Source organism: Protopterus annectens, chromosome 17.part0, assembly GCF_019279795.1.
Source record: "Protopterus annectens isolate FY-2018-M chromosome 17.part0, PAN1.0, whole genome shotgun sequence".
NCBI lineage: Eukaryota > Metazoa > Chordata > Ceratodontiformes > Protopteridae > Protopterus > Protopterus annectens.
The window spans coordinates 111,292,351-111,312,656 of record NC_056751.1 but is presented as its reverse complement, the minus strand read 5'-3'; the positions used below and the strand labels follow the sequence as shown (position 1 = coordinate 111,312,656).

The window sequence follows — 20,306 nt, the reverse complement described above, 5'->3', positions numbered from 1 at the left end:
ATTTTAGAAGCCAGACGTCCTAGCACTAGAAAATCTTATGTGGGAAAATGGAAAAGATTTTGCTCCTGGATGCAGGCTCAGGATTCAGATCCTCTTATTCCTAACATTCCTCTGATTTTACTTTACCTGACAGACCTCTTACATAATGGTCTCTCTTTCTCTTCCATAAAGATCCATGCTTCTGCTATTTCTGCTCATTATAATACAGACCCTCCTATTTTTTCTCATCAGCTCATGAGACAGTTTCTTAGAGGAGCTAAAAACTTAAGGCCTCCTAGATCTCCTCCCATTCCTGCTTGGGATCTCAACTATGTTTTGGAAAAACTCACCTTACCTCCTTTTGAGCCTGCTGCCACTTCTGACATCAAGTTTTTATCTTGGAAGACAGCCATTCTGTTAGCTCTGACCTCTGCCAGGAGGGTTTCAGAGTTGCAAGCTCTTATGGCTGTGGAACCTTATATTATTTTTCATCAAGACAGGGTGTCTTTAAGGACTAATCCTACTTTCATGCCTAAGGTGGTTTCCAAAGTGGCTTTAAATCAAACTATTCACTTGCCAACTTTTTTCCCCACTCCTCAAATTAAGGGGGAAAGGATCTTGCATTCCTTGGATGTTCACAGACAACTACGTTTTTACCTGGACAGAACCAAGGACATCAGGAAATCAGAGCAATTGTTTGTTTCTTATGCTTCAAGTTCCCAAGGTAAAGCCATTTCAAAACAGACCATTTCTAAATGGATTGCTCATGGAATCAGATTTTGTTATTCACACCATGGAAAGCAAACCCCAGGGAGTATTAGGACTCACTCTACCAGAGCTGCTGCCACTTCAGCTGCCTTCCTCAGGGGAGTTCCTACCAAAGACATTTTGGAAGCTGCAACTTGGAGTTCAGTGCATACTTTTTCCAAGCACTACAATCTACCTCTCTACTAGGGCAGGCTTTGCTTCTGCCTTTTAGCCACCCCCTCTTCTTTATGACCACCTCCATTTTATTCTGCTTTGTGATTCAACCCTACAGTCATGACTGCAACAGTGAAACACGATGAACATAGTACAGTTGTGTACACTTACCATAAATGTAGATGTTCGAGTGTCTTCACTGTTGCAGTCTGGGTTTCCCTCCCTCCTGTCCCCTCTTATTTTTTCTTTTTTGTGGTTCCCTTCTTCACCCTTCTTTTGAGGTGTATTTGCAAAGGGTATGGGATCTTACTCATTTTGGAGCACCTGACATCTGGGGCAAGAAAAACTGGAGAACATGGCGTCGGCTGTCAGCTTTGTACTCCTGGCGCTCTGACGTCAGGGAGCATGGCTGAACAGCCGACACCGGACCCAGACTTTGGGATTCTGGCCGACCGGGGACTGCCTGCCGGCAGGGGAGAACCCTGCAGTCATGACTGCAACAGTGAAGACACTCGAACATCTACATTTATGGTAAGTGTACACAACTGTACTATCTGGGGACCCAGGTCGATAGTAATCTCTCCTTTAACAATCATATTGCCAAAGTAGTTAGGAAATCCTTCTATGTAGCTCATCTAATTACTAAAGGGTTTGCATCTAGAAATAGAGGTTATAGTGCCCCTCTACTTGTCACTCATCAGACCCCATCATAGAGTACAATGCCCCATTTGGGATGTACCTCACAGGACACTTCCAACAGCTGGAAAGACCACAAAAGTACCTCACCAAGAGGATTACTGGCCTCAAACATATGTTCTATGCAGCCCGACTGGAAAAACTCCAGCTGTACTCAGTCACATATCGCTTACTCAGAGGTGATCTCTACCTGACTTACAAAGCCATGTCCAACTCAGAATTGATGGACATGCTCCACCTAAAGAAATCCAAGTGACTACGAGCCACTCGCTCTAGTGAGCTAAACCTCACCACAACAATAAATAGAACATGCTGGAGGGATAGATTCCTGTCGTAGAGACTCCCCATGCTTTGGAACAAAATTCCTAACTACATTAGGCAGAGCCCCTCACTAACATTCTTCAAGAGAAATCTTGACGAGTGGATGGGTAGCAGAAAATACACCCCTGGGATCACTTCATTGGCTCTTCTTGACAGAGGCTCAGTTAATTAATCAATGGGGTAGCAAACGCTGACACACCCTGGCTAAGCTTTTAAATGCCCTCTGGCAGATAGCTTAGTACCTACCTATGAACCTATTGAATTAAGAGAGATGGCAACAGTTAATATGATACCAAGACCCCATGAAGAAAATGGGAAAAAGGCAATTGATGGTGATGGTGATGATGCTATCATCGGACGCGAGACTTTTTAATACGTAGGGTTTGGTTCCTGCATGTTAAGTGAATATGTTAAGCATACTAGTTCATTGATGAAGATTTAGGACACAGAGTAGTAAAAAAATCTTTCCTAGAAAGTTTGATAATGTTGACTATCAACCAGTGTTAACATCGGCTGCTTGAAAACAGTACTTAATTCACAGCAACAGTGTGCTGCTTTGTTGGCTTTCACATAAAAAGACTGTACTGCTGTGTTGTGGTTCTCTATATACAATTTATGCCAGATGTGCGGTTTTCTTCTGACTTTTTGAGTAATATTGATGTAGAAAATCCCAGTTGTATTTCTTTTCAAAGCTGTGTTAAGTAGACATGATGCATTTTCATAGATGAGCTCACAACTGAAGATTGACTTCTTATATTTCTCTTTTCAGGCCTATACTGTACTTGTACTGGTTATCTTTCTTCCACATCTTCTAAAGTTAATAAAGTGGGTGAAGGAAAGAAGTAGAGGTAGGTCCATAGTATCTTATTTTCAACCGTCTGAGACTGCTGCCTATTTGTCAAAATTTAAACAACATATTCTGCAGTGTATTAGCAATTTCTTGAAGACTGCTATGTACACCACATAGCTGGTGCCCAAGTCACCTGTGTCATCCTGGGTACAGACATCTAACCTGTCCATTGTGTTATAGTTAATGTAGTATTCACAACTGCTGCCTTATCTGCTGCATTATAACTGCAATCCAGTACTTCAGAGGAAAAAAAGATTAAACCTACATTTGTTTGTTAAAAATGATACTACAGTCACCCAGCTCCATGATACATAGAGGTTTCTCTGATTGTGACCCAGAAAACCTGATTTCAACTAGCACCTTAGCTACTGAAGGAGCTGAGTTTGTAAGGATGAGTGTGAGTGGACGATGCAGGCTTGCCCATCCTGGGGGATGAGGGTAGTCTGTCTGTGCCATTCCATCATCAGCAGGCAGAGACATGCTGGCAGTGAAAGGCACAAGACTGAGGGCTGTGGGCTTAGCAGTAACAGGCCAGTGACAGTAGTACCTTTCACTTAGCGTAAGAATGGTAGTTCTTCACAGTGATGCAATAGCCTAGGAAAACTACACAGGAGCAGAGTTAGGTCCATTAGACACTCCCTCATAGACTATATCAGTTGATGTAGGTGATGACACTAACTATCTACATGGCTGCTTGTGTCATGGCTCCTCCTCTTGACTGTTGCCCGTGTGCTGGGGACACCCTAGCAGAAGAATGAATGGGATCAAGACTGATATGGTAAAGTAAATGGTAGGCAGGTGTGGAGGAAGAACAAGTCCCATTGTGTTTTTTGTAATGAGGTATAGAATATATGTTGCTGCTACAGACATTATGAAGCCTGTTGTCCTTTCTGTAGATGTTATGCCTACAGTGCTGTCTTTTTGGTTAGTCATAACTTACGTATATAATCCTGCCTATCAGGCTCTCAGATAGCTCAGAATTTTTGTAGCAGTGAGTAAGCCAATGACTGCAACTAGTTTAGCTAACAGTGATGTGTATTACTGCCTTTTGGTGAAATGAATGAATATCCCTTCCACAGGGAGGGAACACAGCACAGTTTTCAAATAGTGGCAAAACAGTAACACCTTACTGTCCTTTGTAGTATTTTTTTTCAAAATAATTATTTATTTCTGCAGTTTTATTCTTCAGTATGGGTTAAGTAGAATATTTTATTTTAAATCAGTTAGTACATTTTGCCTAAGCATATATATTTTAAAATTGATTGTTAAATTGACTAGTTTGACCAATGAATAAATGGACAAAGGGCTTCCACTTTTTTCCCTAAAATTATCTGAAAAATTGAATGTTCATTTGATTGTCCAGAAGTGAGTACAAATGTCTGTATTCTATTAGCCATTGCAGACAGAATACCAGCATTCACCTGGTCACTGCTTCTTCTAGGCAGCACTTTTTGCAAGCATCACTTCAGTACTGTATGTTCATGTCTGAGGATGCTTAGGGTTTAAAAAACATATTCCTGCCCTGAAGTGATAGGGCAAGGAATGGAGAAAATTGAGGCAAGTGGTGGAGCAAGCAATATGTCTTTTTCCTGGTTTTTACTCTTAGAATGGTGGCATCCTCAAAATTAAAGCAGTATTTGAGAAACCTGATGTAGAGAAGTACAGTTGATTAATGTTGTCATTTTAATTTGTTCCTCAACCAGTGGGATCAGATCTGACCCTCGGATCTAACTCGGCCACTTTCTAAAGATTTTAGGATCCAACTCTCGAGCTCCTCCCTTACCCATAATGCCCCTGACCACTACAACACCTCAGATCTTGTTTGCTTCTCATCAAGACAGTCGGGATTGTAACTTCCCAAGCTCCTTTGGGGTTGTGAGTGCTTATTTTTCTACTTCAGTCAGTGTATTTTTCTCCTTTAATCTTCTATTTAAACTTTTTTATATATTTTTCCCTCCTTACCTGTGTTTCGCTAACTTTTTTTGGTAATTAGTTTTTAAATTCTATCGTTGGTAGTTTCTTTCTCCCTTATACCTGCAGGTATATTTCTTAACTGCCATTGTTGGTAGTTTTTCCTTTTTTCTTACTTTATTTAAGAAAAAAAAAAATTGTATTTTAACTGTTTTCCCTTTTTCTGGTATGGCAGATAAACCAACTGGATTCAAAAAATGAACTTCCTCGGGGCATAAGATCCCCAATTCTGATGCCCACAGGAAGTACATTTATTGCTTAGGCCCAGCACATCAGGATTTTCCCTGTGCTATTTGCACAGCCTTCAGTGCTAGAGCTGTAAGTGATCGGAGGAGCAAACTCATTTTAAAAGGTCTCCTTCCTGCTTCAGCTTCTTCTTCAGGTACTTCTTCAGGGGCTCAAACCCCTTGTGAAAAATCTAAGAAGCCCAGGGAGCACCATAAGAGCTCTCCTGCCCGGATTCCTTCATAGACGTCAACTTCAGAACCGTGCAAAATTGTTCCAAAATTGTTGGATCCAGCACAGGCTACAGTTCTGTCTTCTTGGATCCATGTTCCCAGGTTCTCCCGGAACCGTTGTCCCCACGAGGCTGAGGTCCCCCTTCTTAAAGGACATTCCCAAGAAGTCCTCTAGACCAGCCTCCACATCCTCATCCATTAAGTCCTCTCATAGTCTTTCTAAAGTGGAAGTGGATAGAATAATGAGGAAATTCCTCAAGACACAGATCCAGGTGGAGAATTTGCCAGACTGCCCCCCACCAGATCCACAAGCTGCCAACCTGATTTTTTTCCAGTTGTTACTCCTTGTCCAATCCACCCACTTGTTTTAAAGCCAGTGGATCCAAAGGCCCCGGAAGTCAGTATGTCGGATCTGACAGTTCTTCCTCCTTTGACTCTGACTACCTCCCTGACTCGATCGACTCAGACTGTTGGAGCATGACAGTTGTGTTAGCTGAAGCGTCTGTGTCGAGTCTGAGGGATTGACTTTGACTCCGAAGTTTTCGGAGCAGTCTCTTCCCCCTTGGATCCTCTGCATTTGATAGCTCAGCTCCTGCTCTCCTCTCAGAGCAGAGAATCGGTGAGACCCGTGGATTGTCTGCTCCGAGGGTCTCAACTCTAGAGGTATTTCCTTGGTCTCGCTGGGTCCGTCTGCCTTTAAGGTGGTGGAGAGGGTTTTCTCCCAACCGAGAATAGTGTCGACTGTCCCGTCCTTGGATCCGTATCCTGTTCCCTCTCTGGATCCTGTATCTGAGCCTTCACATCCTCCATCTCAGGGACAGCCAGACTAGAAGAGCTTCCAAATAGTTCCACCTATGGAGCTCCCTATCTCTTCCGATACCTCCCTGGAACATCCCACTTAGGAGGTTCCTCATAAGAGAACTTGCAATAGGAGGCACCTGGATTCCCTGCAGGAATCCCTCACAGAAAACACCGACTTTGATAAGGGAGAAAGGTCCCCTAGATCTGCACTGGAAAATGTCTCATTTATAAGCATCCTAGAGATCCTTTGCCAGAAAGGTGGTTGGTCTGTCCAAAACCCTTTCCAGGAGGAATGGGCGTTTTTGGAAGCCTTTGGGTCTGGCCCATCTACATCTTAGGTTACCCCCCTGCAGATGAGCTTCATAGATCTTGTCTTCCGCAGGGTGTGGAAGGAACCGGACTCAGTGGAACCTATCCTGAAATGACCAGATAAGATACTTAGTGCCCCAACAAATAGCACTGGACAAAAGATATTCCGGTAGATGTCATGTTTGTTGCAGCAGCCATGAAGAAGGAGCTAGCGGAATTGAGCTCCACTGTCCACCCCCCCCCCATAAGGGAGTCTAGGGCTTTGGACAGATTCGGGAAGCGGGTCTATGCATCAGCAGTTTTCACATTGCAATTGCTGAATTACCTGGCACACTTCACCTGATTACAGAGGGTCTTAATTCTACCCTAGGGCCCATGTCTGCAGAGGAGCAGAAAACCTTCTCCTCAAGAATGGCCACCCTACAGTCCATCTTGAGCGTCCATGAGGTTAATCTTGCATGCTGCAAGAGGGCACCTCAAGGATGGCTGGTTCAGGTATAGCCATAAGGAGACATGCCTGGAAGTAGTTATGAGACTTTGTGGAACCTTGCAAAGCATCATTCATCAGTGCTCCCTTTGGATCATCATGTTTGTCCCAACAGTGAAAGAGACTCTCTACTAGAGTGAACAGGATGGGAAGCCCTTGTCTGACATTAGAATTTGTTTTTCTACTCCACAGAGACCCTTTCCTAGAAGCCAGTGTGGTAGTAAGAAAACGTGGTTCACAAAATCTCAAGGTCCTTTCCAGGAGTCATACAGAGAATTTTCCTCCAGAAGTAGAGGAGACACAATTATAACAGTAGACGTCGCCTGCGTGGCAGAGGAGGTCTGCAGAATCAAGGATCTTGAGATTCGTTCGTGGACAAGTCCTTCCAGTGCTCCTGAAAGGTTGCCTGACTGTCCCACTCTGGAGGCAGTCGAGAGCACCTATCCTTGCACCAAGATGCCTGACTAGCCATCGCAAATGACTTGTGGGTTCAAATGATCTTATCCAGAAGATACTTCATTCCCTTTTTACAACTTCTAGTGAAGCCAAAGAAACTTTTCTCTGATGTTCCACCCAATCAAAGGAAGTTAGCATCTCAAGAAATTGCAAATATGCTAGACAGGAGTCATCCATGAGGTCCCACCAGTCGAAACAGGATCCGGAGTTTACTCAGGGTTCTTTTTAGTGCCAGAAGAGACAGGGGACCCGAGGCCAATTCTGCACCTAACTTATCTGAACCAGTTTGTAAAGCACTCCAAATTCCAGATGGTCACGGTCCAGTCTGTTCTACTACTTCATCAGACGGATCACTGGATGTGTTCAGTCGACCTACAAGATGCATGCTATCACACCAAAATGAATAGGCACTAATGAAGATATCTCCGCTTCCGGCTGGGAGCCAGCCATTACCAATTCAGAGCCCTGACCTTTGGTCTCGCCACAGCCCCCAGGATGTTCACCAAATGTATAGCAATTGTAGCAGCTCGCCTGGAGACTGCTGGGATTCAGAGTGTTTCCCTTTTTAGATGACTGACTCCTGACCGCATCAACCGGGCATCTATTTATAAAAGCCAAAGATTACCTGTTCCTCCTAGCACCTACACTGGGAATCACCATTAACATGCAAAAATCTCATCTGCAACCAGTCCAAGTAATAGATTTCATAGGGTCTCGCTTGGACACAGTCAGCTGTCTAGCTTTTCTGATTCAGAAAGGGATTCTTGCATTAAGAACTTACATCAGACAATCCTTTCTATTCTAACGCCCCTGGTAAGACTGATCTTCAAAGCATTAGGTTCAATGGCTGCCACTATAACTTTGATTCCCACAGCTCGCTTACACATGAGAATTCTTCAATGGACACTAGAGGTCCAATGGTCATTTTATCATTATCCATTGAGCCATCCCACAATATTGTCTCGAGTGTGCAGAAATTCTCTTTTTTGGTGGATCCAATCTGATGACATTTTGTGAGGGCGTCTGTTTATCCTTCCTCCCCCAGCACCATGTTGACCACAGATTTTGGGCTGGGGGTGGGGGCATTTCTTCGGATGGACGGTCTAAGGCATGTGGTCAGTACAAGAGACTAATATGCATATCAAAGTCCTAGAGTGATTCTTTTAGTGTTGTAGGCCTTTCAGAGCCTTCTCCCTCTAGGGACTGTTGCATACTGATAACATGTCAGTAGTCTGCAACATCAGAAAATGGGGAAACCAGATCTTTATCCCCTTTGTCGAGAAGCAGTTAGGGTTTGGCAATTGGCGATCTATTCCATCCACTTCGTGGTAGCAGCGTACATAATGGGGAAGTCCAGAATTCTAGCAGACAGGCTCAGCAGGACCATCCTCATGCATCACGAGAGGTCTCTCAAGCAATCAAGCATCACTTTCCAACAACAAATGCAGTAGTTTTTTTTGCCCTGATCCTTCCTCAAAGACTGTCATCGAGAGATGCTCAAGTTCATGTTTGGTAGTCTAGTCTCATTTACGCTTATCCACCCCTACCTCTCATCCCCATATTTTTTTCAGAAATCACTGGTTGAAGAGCAGAGTGATCCTCATTGCTCTCTTTTGGCCGTGACAGGTATGTTTTCCTTTCCTTTGGTCTCACTTAATATGTCCTCCTTGGATTCTGGATCTCAGTCCAGACCTCCTGTCTCATCCATCAGGACAGATTCACTCAGATCTTGTAGGCCTGAAACTGATAGCATGGTTTCTCATATTCTGATGATAGCTAGACATTCCAGGCTGTCCTCTCCAGTTCAAAAAAATTTGGTATCTTCCCATAAAGCTTCCACTAGAAAAATCTACAAGAGTAAATGGAGAAGGTTCACTATCTGGACACACCAGAAACAATTAGATCTTTTACTGCTCCAATCCCAACAGTAGTGGACTTCCTTGCTTCAATTTTCCAGGATGAATCATTTCTGTCCACTGTTAAAGTGCAATTGGCAACCATCTCCAATTGCTATATGCAGGATAATGCTTCCTTTTAAACAACATCTAAATTGTGTAAAGCTTTTCATAGGGGTACCTTCTTACTTTGACCTCCAGTAAAAGACCCCACTCCACCTTGTGATCTCACCATAGTCTTACAAGCCTTAGTACATTCCCCTTGTGAACCATCAACTAAGGTGGCTCTCAAATTTATTTCTTGAAAAACTGTTTTGGTAGCTATAACCTCTGCAAGGTGAGTATCAGAACTTCAAGCACTATCTTCCAAACTACCGTACTTGATTCTTCACAAAAAGTGAGTTACTTTATGCACAAATCCTTTTTTACCAAAAGTTTCCTCTGAAAATAATACCACTCATGTCATTAGTTTACTAGTTTTCTTCCCTACATTTGAAAATAAAGGAGAATATACCCCTCATCCACCCTATGTACATAGACAATTGTGGTTTTATCTGGACAGAACAAAAGTATTCAGAAAGTCTGATCAACTACTTGTTTCCTTTTCTAAAATAAGAATGTGAAGGCCAATTTCTAAGACTACTCTGGTCAAATGGGTGACAGATTGCATTTCCTACATCTACTCTTTGAAAGGTATTGCATTGCCTAGACAATTGAAGGCACATTCAGCCAGGTCAATGTCTACTTCAGCAGCTTTTTGGTCAAGAGCTTCTAATGATGATATTTGTACAGCTGCCTCTTGGTCTAATACTCATACCTTTATTGAGCATTAGAAATTAGATATCATTTCCAGGGTATAGCTGCCTTTGGTTCCACGGTGCTCTGGAACATCCTTCCATGAGGGCCACCCAAGGTTACTGTAGCTGGGGACTCTGTCCCATTGGTTGAGAAACAAATGAAAATGACAACATCAGATAAAGAAATTACTTACTCACCACAGTGGTCCATCTGAGTTGTCCATTTTCATTCTTCCTCAACCCCCCCCCCCATCCTTTTTCTTTTGGAGAGACGTAACAAAACTATTGTTAGGAACCATAGTTCCTGTTTGAGCTCCTGATCTTTCAGCTATCACTGTCCTGTCATAGCATTATTATTTTATTATATGTATAGAACGTATATAATAGCTGCAAACTTGATCTCAGGTGTTATAGTGGTCAGGGGCATTATGGGTAAGTTAGGAGCTCAAGATTCAGATTCTAGAATCATTAGAAAGTGGCCAAGTCGGATCCTAGGTGTCACTCGTCCCTCTCTAGCATAGATGACAAGCAGGAGGGGTATTGCGTTTATATCCTTTAATGCATAGAAACACATAAGGATGGATAACAGCATCATAAAATGCAAACGAACTGGCTAACAGACGGAGCTTACATACATACATGTTCACATCTTAATGGCTAACTATAACATGGCAGTCAGGCTCGCACGTGCTCAATAATGGATCGTGCTATCCCAAATAAAACCAAGACTCATTCCTCCAAAGGAAGGAGACCTGTCTGGTGGACCCCAGCCATAAATAAGCTATACAACAGAAGGAGGAAGCTACTACATGATAGAGCAAAATCCCAAAAAGGGAAGGCATCTCTGATCAGTACTAGCAAGAAACTACGATCCCTCATAAAATCATCTAAGGCCAGCTTTGAAAGACAAATTGCACAAGATGCTAAAGATAATCATAAGGCCTTCTTTAGTTATGTCAGGAACCTGGGTGGCAACTCCCAGATATGCTCTGAGTTGGTTCAAAATGACAAAAAATACACTGAACCCACAGACATTGCCAAAATCCTGGCAGACAGGTTCAGTGCAAACTTCTCCCCCCCCTTCCCCTCCCAAAAGAGCAAATATCTATCCCAACAGAGTGTAGCCTCCCTGACATCACAGATTCACAGGTGAGAGCTACCCTCTCCAAAGCAAAAAACACAGTATCAATGGTACCGGACGGTGTCCCGGGCTGCGTCTTACACGAACTCCAAGAAGAATTGAACCCTCACATAAAGTCACTGTTCAATGTCAGCCTTACTACAGGATATGTACCCAAGGAATGGTGTACAGCAACAGTGGTCCCACTCCACAAAGGTGGTGCCACAACGGACCCCGGAAACTATCGCCTTATAAGCCTGACTAGCCTGGTCTGCAAAGCTATGGAGTGTATTATCATGAAACTCATAAACAAAGACATTGGGAACCTCCAAACACTGGATCCTACCCAATTCGGCTTTAAGGGCAGATCTTGCCTCTTGAACGTGGTCGACTTCTTTGAAACAGTCACCAAGGCCATAGATGAAGGGAAGGTAGTCCACACAGCCTACCTGGACCTCGCAAAAGCCTTCGACACAATACCCCACTCTGGCATCATAAATAAGCTCACCAGCTTAAATATCAACCCCTATGTCACAAGATGGGTTACAAACTGGCTCAGGGATAGAACCCACATGGTCAGAATTGCAGGTGCCATGTCAGACTCTAAACCAGTTACAAGTGGCGTCCCACAAGACTCAGTCCTGGGACCTCTCTTGTTCGGTATATATTTCTCTGAGGTACAGGCTAACATGGGAGGACTACGGCTCACCAAGTTCGCAGATGACTGCAAACTGGGTGCCATAATCGACTCGCCGACTGACACAAACATCCTCCAAAAGGGTCTCACAGCGACGGATAACTGGTGCCAGAGCCATGGCCTAAAGCTAAATACCAAAAAGTGCATAGTCATCCCCTTTGGGATAAACAAAGTGCCCACAAATTACCACATAGTTGGTAATCCATTAAGTACGGAAGAAGTAATTAGAGATTTGGGGACCCAAGTAGATAGCAATCTCTCCTTTGACAATCACGTTGCCAAAGTGGTTAGAAAGACCTTCTATGTAGCCCACCTTATCATGAAAGGGTTCACATCTAGATCAAGAGAGGTCATTGTGCCCCTCTACTCATCACTCATCAGGCCCATAATTGAATACAGTGCCCCATTTGGGATGTACCTTAACCGACACCTGCAGCAACTGGAAAGACCCCAAAAGTACCTCACCAAGAGGATCAAGGGACTCAAACAGATGCCCTACGCAGTTAGGCTAAAGAAACTCCAGCTCTACTCAGTTGCTTACCGCCTACTCAGAGGTGATCTGTGCCTGACGTATAAAGCCATGTCCAACCCAGAATTAATGGACATGCTCCACCTCGGGAAATCCAAATCCCTTAGAGCTACACGCTCCAGGGACTTAAACCTCAGCACAGAAATAAATAGGACATGCTGGAGGGACAGATTCATATCCCAGAGGCTCCCCTCACTCTGGAACAAAATCCCAATCCATGTTAGGCAGAGTCCCTCAATGACCCTCTTCAAGAGAAATCTTGACGAGTGGATGAGAGATCGTAGGTTTACCCCTGGGATCTCTTCTGTGTCCCTACTAGACAGAGGCACAGTAAACTAACCTCAAAAGGGCTATCTTCTGTGACCTATTATACAGAGGCATAGTCAACTAATCTAAAAGGGTGGCGAAAGCCAAACACACTCTGGCTAGGCTTATAAATGCCCTAGGGCAGATAGCCTAGTATCAACCTATGAGCCTATTTATACACTTGTGCAAGCCCTTAGATAGCTTCTTAAAGGTACATACATACACATTGATCTACATCCTCCCTCTTAAAAATATTGCCCTTTGTAAAATCAGTATTAGAGTTAGACATGCATTACTATTGACGTTAGAAACAAAACACAATGTTCATGTCCATGTTGTTTTGTATCTGTTGCAGGGTTTAGAGATGCGACCGTATCTTTTAACATAACAGTCTGGACCAAATTTAGCAACAGGAACAGTCTTTGGTGAATAACTCTTAACAGGAATTTCTGGATTCGTCACAAGAACGGGAATGTCCTCTGGAACTTCCTCTGGAATTGGAACACCGGACAACTCACTCTGAGATAGTCATGCTCACAGGCTATATGCCTTGACCTTTGACAAGACCCCTATATAAATCATAGCTAGCTACCAGCCCCCAAATCTGACTCAAGCATAGCTCTCAACTTTCCATCTGCAAAATGAGGAACACTCACCTTCATAATGTGGAACAAATAGGCAAAATGTGCAACACATACTACTGGCTTACTAACAACTTCAACTAGGAAGGTCATAGGATGGTTAAACTATGCTAGTTTTACTCATAAACATCATCCTTTAATGAATTAATATGATTAATTTCTATCTACCATGGATTTCACTTAAAAAAAATTCGGTGTGTGATAGACTCTTTCAATGTGGAACTTTGAGGAACTTCGAGGAACATGAACTTTTTAAGACCCCAAATGAGCTATGTTCCTCATAATGAGGTGCGCTTGAGAGGTATGGACTCAAGATGCCCAATCCGCCTATCTGGACTTCTTTGAATCTATCAAGATTCAACCCTTTATCCTGATCCTGAGTGACTTTAACTACCCAAACATAGACTTGAAGAACTACTCATGCCAGAACACAAATGCCCAGAGATTCCTCAATTTTGTCAGTGCAAATACTTTGGAACAGCTAGTCAGTATCCCTGCAAGAGGTGATAATATCTTGGACTTGGTAGTAACCAACATAAGTAAACCACTGCACCATCCCTGCAGTATCATCCCTCTGGTAAGATCCGACCATAAAGCGGTCACTTTCCAAGTCACCATCTCCCCTGACTCCCCTCTAGCTAGGATCGAACAAAAAAGCTTCCCCAAAGCTGATTACAGCCTCCTGAGGGATGATATAAACAGCTTCACAGCCCCCTCCCCCTCTCTAGGAACTGGCACCAGTATCTAAAACTTTACCAAAGCACTGTACTAGCACTTATATAGATGCATGGAATCAGGAATACTGGACAAGACTAAATCATCCTCCGCAACGAAGAGTAAACCTGTCTAGTGGACATCTGCAATAAATAAACTCTATAACAAAAGGAAAAACTTGCTGTCCAGAACCAAGAAGTAGCAGGTGCCCAATTGGGAGCAATCTCTCCTTAGTCTGAACAAGCAAATAAGAGCACTAGTTAAATGCTCCAAAGCAAACTTCAAGCCCAAATTGGCCACATCTACTAGAGACAATCATAAGGCCTTCTTCACATATGTCCACAATCTGAAAGGAAGCACCCAGATCTGTTCAGAACTGGTGGTCAAGGACGCCACATATACAAATTCCGTAGATGTTGCAAAGTTGCTGGCTGATAGATTCAGTGAAAACTTCACCCCTCTGTCTCCCATCAGTAAATCAGGACATTCCCAGCACCTGCCCCCTTCCCCTTATATCTAGGGAATAGGTCATCACTGCTCTCTCAAAGGCAAAAAATACCACCTCCATGGAACCTCGTAACATCCCAGGCTGCATCCTACATGAACTCAGGCAAGAACCTGCAGTACCATTAGGCACTCTATTCAACCAAAGCCTGAGTTATGGCTTTGTCCCAGCTGAGTGGAGGACAGCCACTGTCATCCTTTTACACAAAGGTGGAGCATCCACCGATATGGGAAATTATAGACCCATCAACCTAACTAGTCTTGTAACGGATTATCATGGACCTCATTAACAAGGACATTGGCGACTTCCAAACACTCGATCCCACACAGTTTGGCTTCATCAAGGGGGAGGTCATGTCTGTTAAATTTGGTTGACATCTTTGAGACAGTCACCAAAGCCATGGACGAGGGGAAGACTGTGCACACCTCCTACCTTGACCTGGCCAAAGCCTCCAACACTATTCCCCACTTGGGCATAATAAATGAACTCTCTCAACTAGGCATCAATCCATATGTTACCAGATGGGAAGCTAACTGGCTCACTGATAGAACCCACCTAGTCAAAATAGGGGAAGCCACCTCAAGCAGTAGACCCATAATGAGCAGCGTGCCCCAGGGTTTGGTCTTGGGAACTCTGTTATTTGGAATATACTTTTTTGAGGTGCAAGCCAAAATCAGTGGACTATGGCTGACCAAGTTTGCAGATGACTGCAGGCTGGGCGCTGTCATCAATTCCCCTAGTAATGTGGACATCCTCCAAGAGTATCTCACCCAAACAAATGACTGTGCCAGAAACATGGCCTCAAACTGAATACCAAAAAAATGCATCATCATACCCTTTGGGGAAGAGTGACATCCCCACAAATTATCACATTAATAAGCACGCAGTCAGTCATGAGGGATTTGGGCACCCGGGTTGATAGCAACTTGACTTTTGACCACAATGTTGCTTCTGTTTTACGGAAATCTTTCTACATGGCCTACCTCATAAGTAAGGGTATCTCATCCAGGGACAAGGAGGTCATAACATCCCTGTATTCTTCCCTTATAAGGCCTATTATTGAGTACAACTCCCCAGTTGGCATTTACTTCGCAAAGCACATGGAGCAGCTGGAGAGACAGCAGAGGTTCCTCACCAGGAGAATCCAGGGGCTCAGAAATCTGTTATAAACAAGCTAAAAGCCCTATCCCTCTACTCAGTTTCATACAGATTCCTCAGAGATGACCTCTGTCTGGCATACAAGGTGATCTTGATGAGGCTGCTGCATATACGCAAGTCAAGCTCCATTCGAGTAACCCATATGTTCGGCCCCAACCTAGTCTGTGACATCAATAGGACTTGGTGGGACAGATTTGTGTCCCAGAGACTTCCCCATATGTGGAATAGACCCCCTCTCCATGTCAAGCAAAGTACCTCTTTACCCCTTTTTAAGTGCAACCTGGGTAACTGGATGGGAAACAGAAAATACATCCCTGGGATTCCACCCGTGTCCCTGCTGGATAGGGGCATCAGGTGCTGACTTGACTAAATATGGGCTAAACTCTTGGCTAGGCTTATAAGAGCCTCAGGGCCAATAACCTTGTAACTTCCTAAGATCCTATGCTGTGGTATAGGCTTGGACACTGGTAGTAAATGCCTCCCGTTCCGCCTAAAGTTTGCTCCTTCTGATTCCACAATGTACGATCTTGGCACTAGAAAAATACCCTTCACGACACTAATCCGATCAGAACCTTTGGATGCTTGCATCCTTACCACGTCTCCTTCTCGTAATGGATTTTGCAGTTTGCTGGTTTTATCATAGTCTGACTTCTGGGTTGGGCATTTCTTCAACAGATTGTTTTTCACTGATCTGCTGTTCTTGACGCATGGAACCAGCAATTGACTACTGATTGGTAATGTAGTAATGTAGTTCTGGTTTGTCTCGACAGAAGTCTCTGAGCAGGTGAACCAAGATGTTAATCACTGGGAACATTTCTGAGATGGAAGAGATTCAAGAAAACATCACTGTTATCTTGTTTTGAATTTTCTAGCAACTGTTTTGCACTGTGAACTGCACGTTCTGCCAAACCATTTGACTGGGGGTACTCTAGACTACTTGTGACGTAAGTAAAATCTTATTCTTCAGCAAATCTTTTGAACTGTTGGCTTGCAAGCTGCATGCCATTGTCAGAAATAACTTTGTGCGGACTCCCATGTACTGCAAAATGATGCTTCATCTTAGTAATGACAGTACTGGATGCTAGATTAAGAAGTAGGTCAATTTCATACCAATTGGAATAAGAGTCTACTAACACCAAATAATGTTGACCATTCCACTCGAAAATGTCAGTGGCTACTGTCGACCAATGTAGTTTTCTGTTGATGTTGCTTAGTACTCTTACACACTGAACAAGATGAAAGTACTCTGTCAATATCTTGTGACATAGAAGGCCAAAATAGTCCTCTCACCCTTCTCTTTGTAGAGTTGGTTCCTGGGTGACCAAGATGCAAGATAGCAATATACTAATGTTGCAAGGACTTTGGAACAATTACTTTGGCACCTTTCTTAATGATACCTTTGTCAGACAAAATCTCATCTCTGTATGGAAAATAAGGTTGCACTTCCTGAGATAAACTAAATTGCTTTGATGGCCATCCTTGACTGAAAAAAGTGGTTGAGCCTTTGTAAAACTGTATCTGTGGCTGTGTGACCTCTCAGCTCATCAGGACGTGTGGAAGAAATATTTCTCACTTCCATGACTTCAAAATCAAGGGTAACATTCTCATGATATTTTGTGATGTTTCTGGGTGATCTGGATAATGTATAAGCAAGATAAAGAAGTTTGTCTTTCTTGTAGACAAGATTGAAATTATACATGTGAAGTTGTTCAATCTCGCCGTTCATTCTTCACTGATTGGTTCGGAGCCAATCCTCGGCTTCGACACGGCCGACTAGCAAGCTCAAAGTTCTCCAGTAGCTCAAGATCCAACCCCTTATCCCACAATGCACTGCTGGAATTACCTCAGATCTAGTTTGCCGCAGCACGGATCTCTTGGTTTCCAGCGTTGCTCGAGACTATTGGGAGTTTTCAACTAATAGCAAGTTTTATATTTCAATTTTTATATATCTTTCATTACTATATAACACTAGATATTACTAGTTAGTAAGTAGTTGTTTTCTGTGTTCCACCCCTTTCCTCAGTAAAATCTTTCTTTGCCTTTGGCCCTTTGGCCTTAGGACCTCTTCTTATACTTATTAGTTAGTGTTCCCTTTTTGGGATTCTTGTTGGATTGTTTAATCCTATTTATCTTTGATATAGTTATTAGTTGCCTTTTTGGGCTGTGTGTGTATTGTGTGAGTTAGTTAGATTCTTTTTAAATAGCTCGTAGTTAAACAGTGTGTTCCTTTTTATTGGATTTTGTGAAATGTCTGAAGAGAAGGAAAAACATCCAAAGTCTGGGTTTAAAAAATGCCCAGACTGTAGACAGAAAATGTCCGTCATGGATGCCCATGTGCAGTGTGTTTACTGTTTGGGTGAGGTGCACCTGCAAGAGTCATGCAGTATCTGTCACTCCTTTTCCACCACAGTGCTTGCAGAAAGGAAGAGGAAGTTAATTGATAGGGGTATTACCAAACACCCTTTTTCAGAGGCATTGTCTGACGAGGATGGGGCCAGCAAATCGTCCAAATCTTCCTCTGAATTCAGGACAAAAAAAGGAAAAAGATCAGAAAGTGTGGTGACTTTGGCTCCACTGCCTTCGGAGCCGACAGTCTGTTATTTTCAGAACTGGGACACTACTCTGGAACTGGTTGCCGAAGAACCTCCATCGATACTGCTCCAATCAGCCCCATCTGTTCACTCTTCCAGGTCTTCTGTCAGGCTTTCCAATCCGGATATGGACCGGCTGGTTCAGAAACTTTTAAAGGCACCAAGCCTAGCTAAATTGCTGTCGGCTTAGACCCAACTGTCGGAGCCGAAGACCACTACTCTTGAATTGTCTGCTCCTCCTCCGAGCTATACCAGACCTTCGGAGCTGGGGGAGACCGACCTGATGATTGTGGATCCCTTGGAGCCGACACCTGCTCCAGTGTCGTCGGCTCCATCTGCTCGGATGTTCTCGGTGCCGACCGGGGACTCTAAGAGCAGACACTCTCCAGTCAGGTCCAGGGAGGATAGTCGCACCGACTTGTCGGTGCCGACTCTTCCTCTCAGGGCCTCTGCTTGGGTGAGCTCGGCTCCTCCCTTGGGCTCAGAGCCCACGGCTTTGGTGCAAGAGGAGATCGTGCCTCCATCGGATCCGTCGACTCCTTCTCATTCGAAGCCATGAGGCAAGTGTTGTCTCCTAAGACTTCCTCATCTCAAAGTCTGGCCTCTTCTTCCCCTAAAGTGCCTGTGTCTGGTTCTGTTTCCGCTGGTCATCCCAAGCGTAGAGACCCTGACCCTCGGGTAGCCCCACAGGGCGCTCCCTGCTCTTCTGAGACCTCTCCAGAAGTTCCCCCTGAAGATGTTCCCAGGAAGAGATTATGCAAGAGGAGGCATTTGGATTCCCCACAGGAGTCTCTCACATCAGACACCGACTTGGATGACTCAGAAGGGTCCCCTAGATCCCCCTCTGAGGACATTTCCTTTGCGGAGATTCTTGAAATTCTTAGGCAGAGGGGTGATTGGCAGTCCAAGAGCCCTACTGAGGACGAGTCGGTTCTCCTGAAGGCGTTTGGGTATCTCCACCCTACAATGAGCTTATGGATCTGGTCTCTTGTAGGGCATGGGAGTCACCAGAATCTATGGAACCTGTTCCTAGGAGGCCTAATAAGTTTATTTCTGCCCCCGTGGATAAGTCCTTTTTGACCAAGGGAGTTCCTGTTGATGCCATGGTGGTGGCGGCAGCCACCAAAAAGGAAATGTCTGAGACTTCCTCATCTATCCATCCTCCTAACAGAGAATCTAGGATCATGGAAAGATATGGGAAACACATGTTCAGTTCAGCAACTTTCTCACTCAGATCGCTGAACTACTTGACACATTTTACCAGACTGCAAAGAGATCTCCTTAAGGAGTTGGGAGATACTCTTCAGGGTGCTGTAGCTACGACTGTGTCCGACAAGATTGCCACTCAGCCCTCTACCCTCAGTTCGATAGTCAACTCGTCCATGCTTCTTGTATCTTATGCAGCTGATGGTTCGAGTAGAGGTGCAGGTACAGGAATTGCTCTTCATAGGCATGCCTGGATGCGGCTCTGTTCCTTCGTGGAACCCTTCAAGTCTTCCTTTATGAATACCCCACTTGACGGCTCATCTTTGTGTGGGCCAAAGGTGAAGGAGACTTTGACCAGATGTGAGCAAGAGGGAAAGACTCTGTCTGCTGTCGGAGTCCATTTTTCCACCCCCACTTGACCCTTTCCTGAAGGTCAGAGGGGAGGAAAGATGTGGTTCCAGAAAGCCCAAGGAGCCTTTCAAGACGCACGTGGAGAGCCCCCCTCCCTAGAGGCAGAGGAGGGGGTTTCAATGGGAGACGCTGCACTCACAGCAGAGGGGGTCCGCAACATCAGGGTGACAGAGATCACATCTCTGGTCAGTCCTACCAGCGCTCCTGAAGGGAGGCCCCGGCTGTCCTACTCTGGGGGCAGTCGGGGGTCGCTTGTCATTGTACCCAGAAGCCTGGCTAAATATAACAAATGACAATTGGGTACAAAGTATAATTTCTAGAGGGTATTTCATACCATTCTTCACCCAGCCCCTTCCCATCAAAAAAATCCCGGACGTTCCACCCAGTCACATGAGACAAGCTGCAATAGAGGTACGCTGATTGCTAGAAAAAGAGTCATCCAGCCAGTCCCGTCAGACCAAACAGGATTCGGAACTTACTCAAGATT

General features: G+C 44.2%; 1 protein-coding gene across 1 annotated transcript in view; it reads left to right on the top strand.

Annotated features, from left to right (window-relative positions):
* TMEM175 (transmembrane protein 175) overlaps positions 1-20,306 on the top strand; it is a 668,934-nt gene that overhangs the window by 461,869 nt on the left and 186,759 nt on the right. The window contains exon 8 of the mRNA XM_044059461.1: positions 2,687-2,765. Coding sequence (XP_043915396.1) covers positions 2,687-2,765 — 79 coding nt within the window. The remainder of the gene's footprint in view (positions 1-2,686; positions 2,766-20,306) is intronic.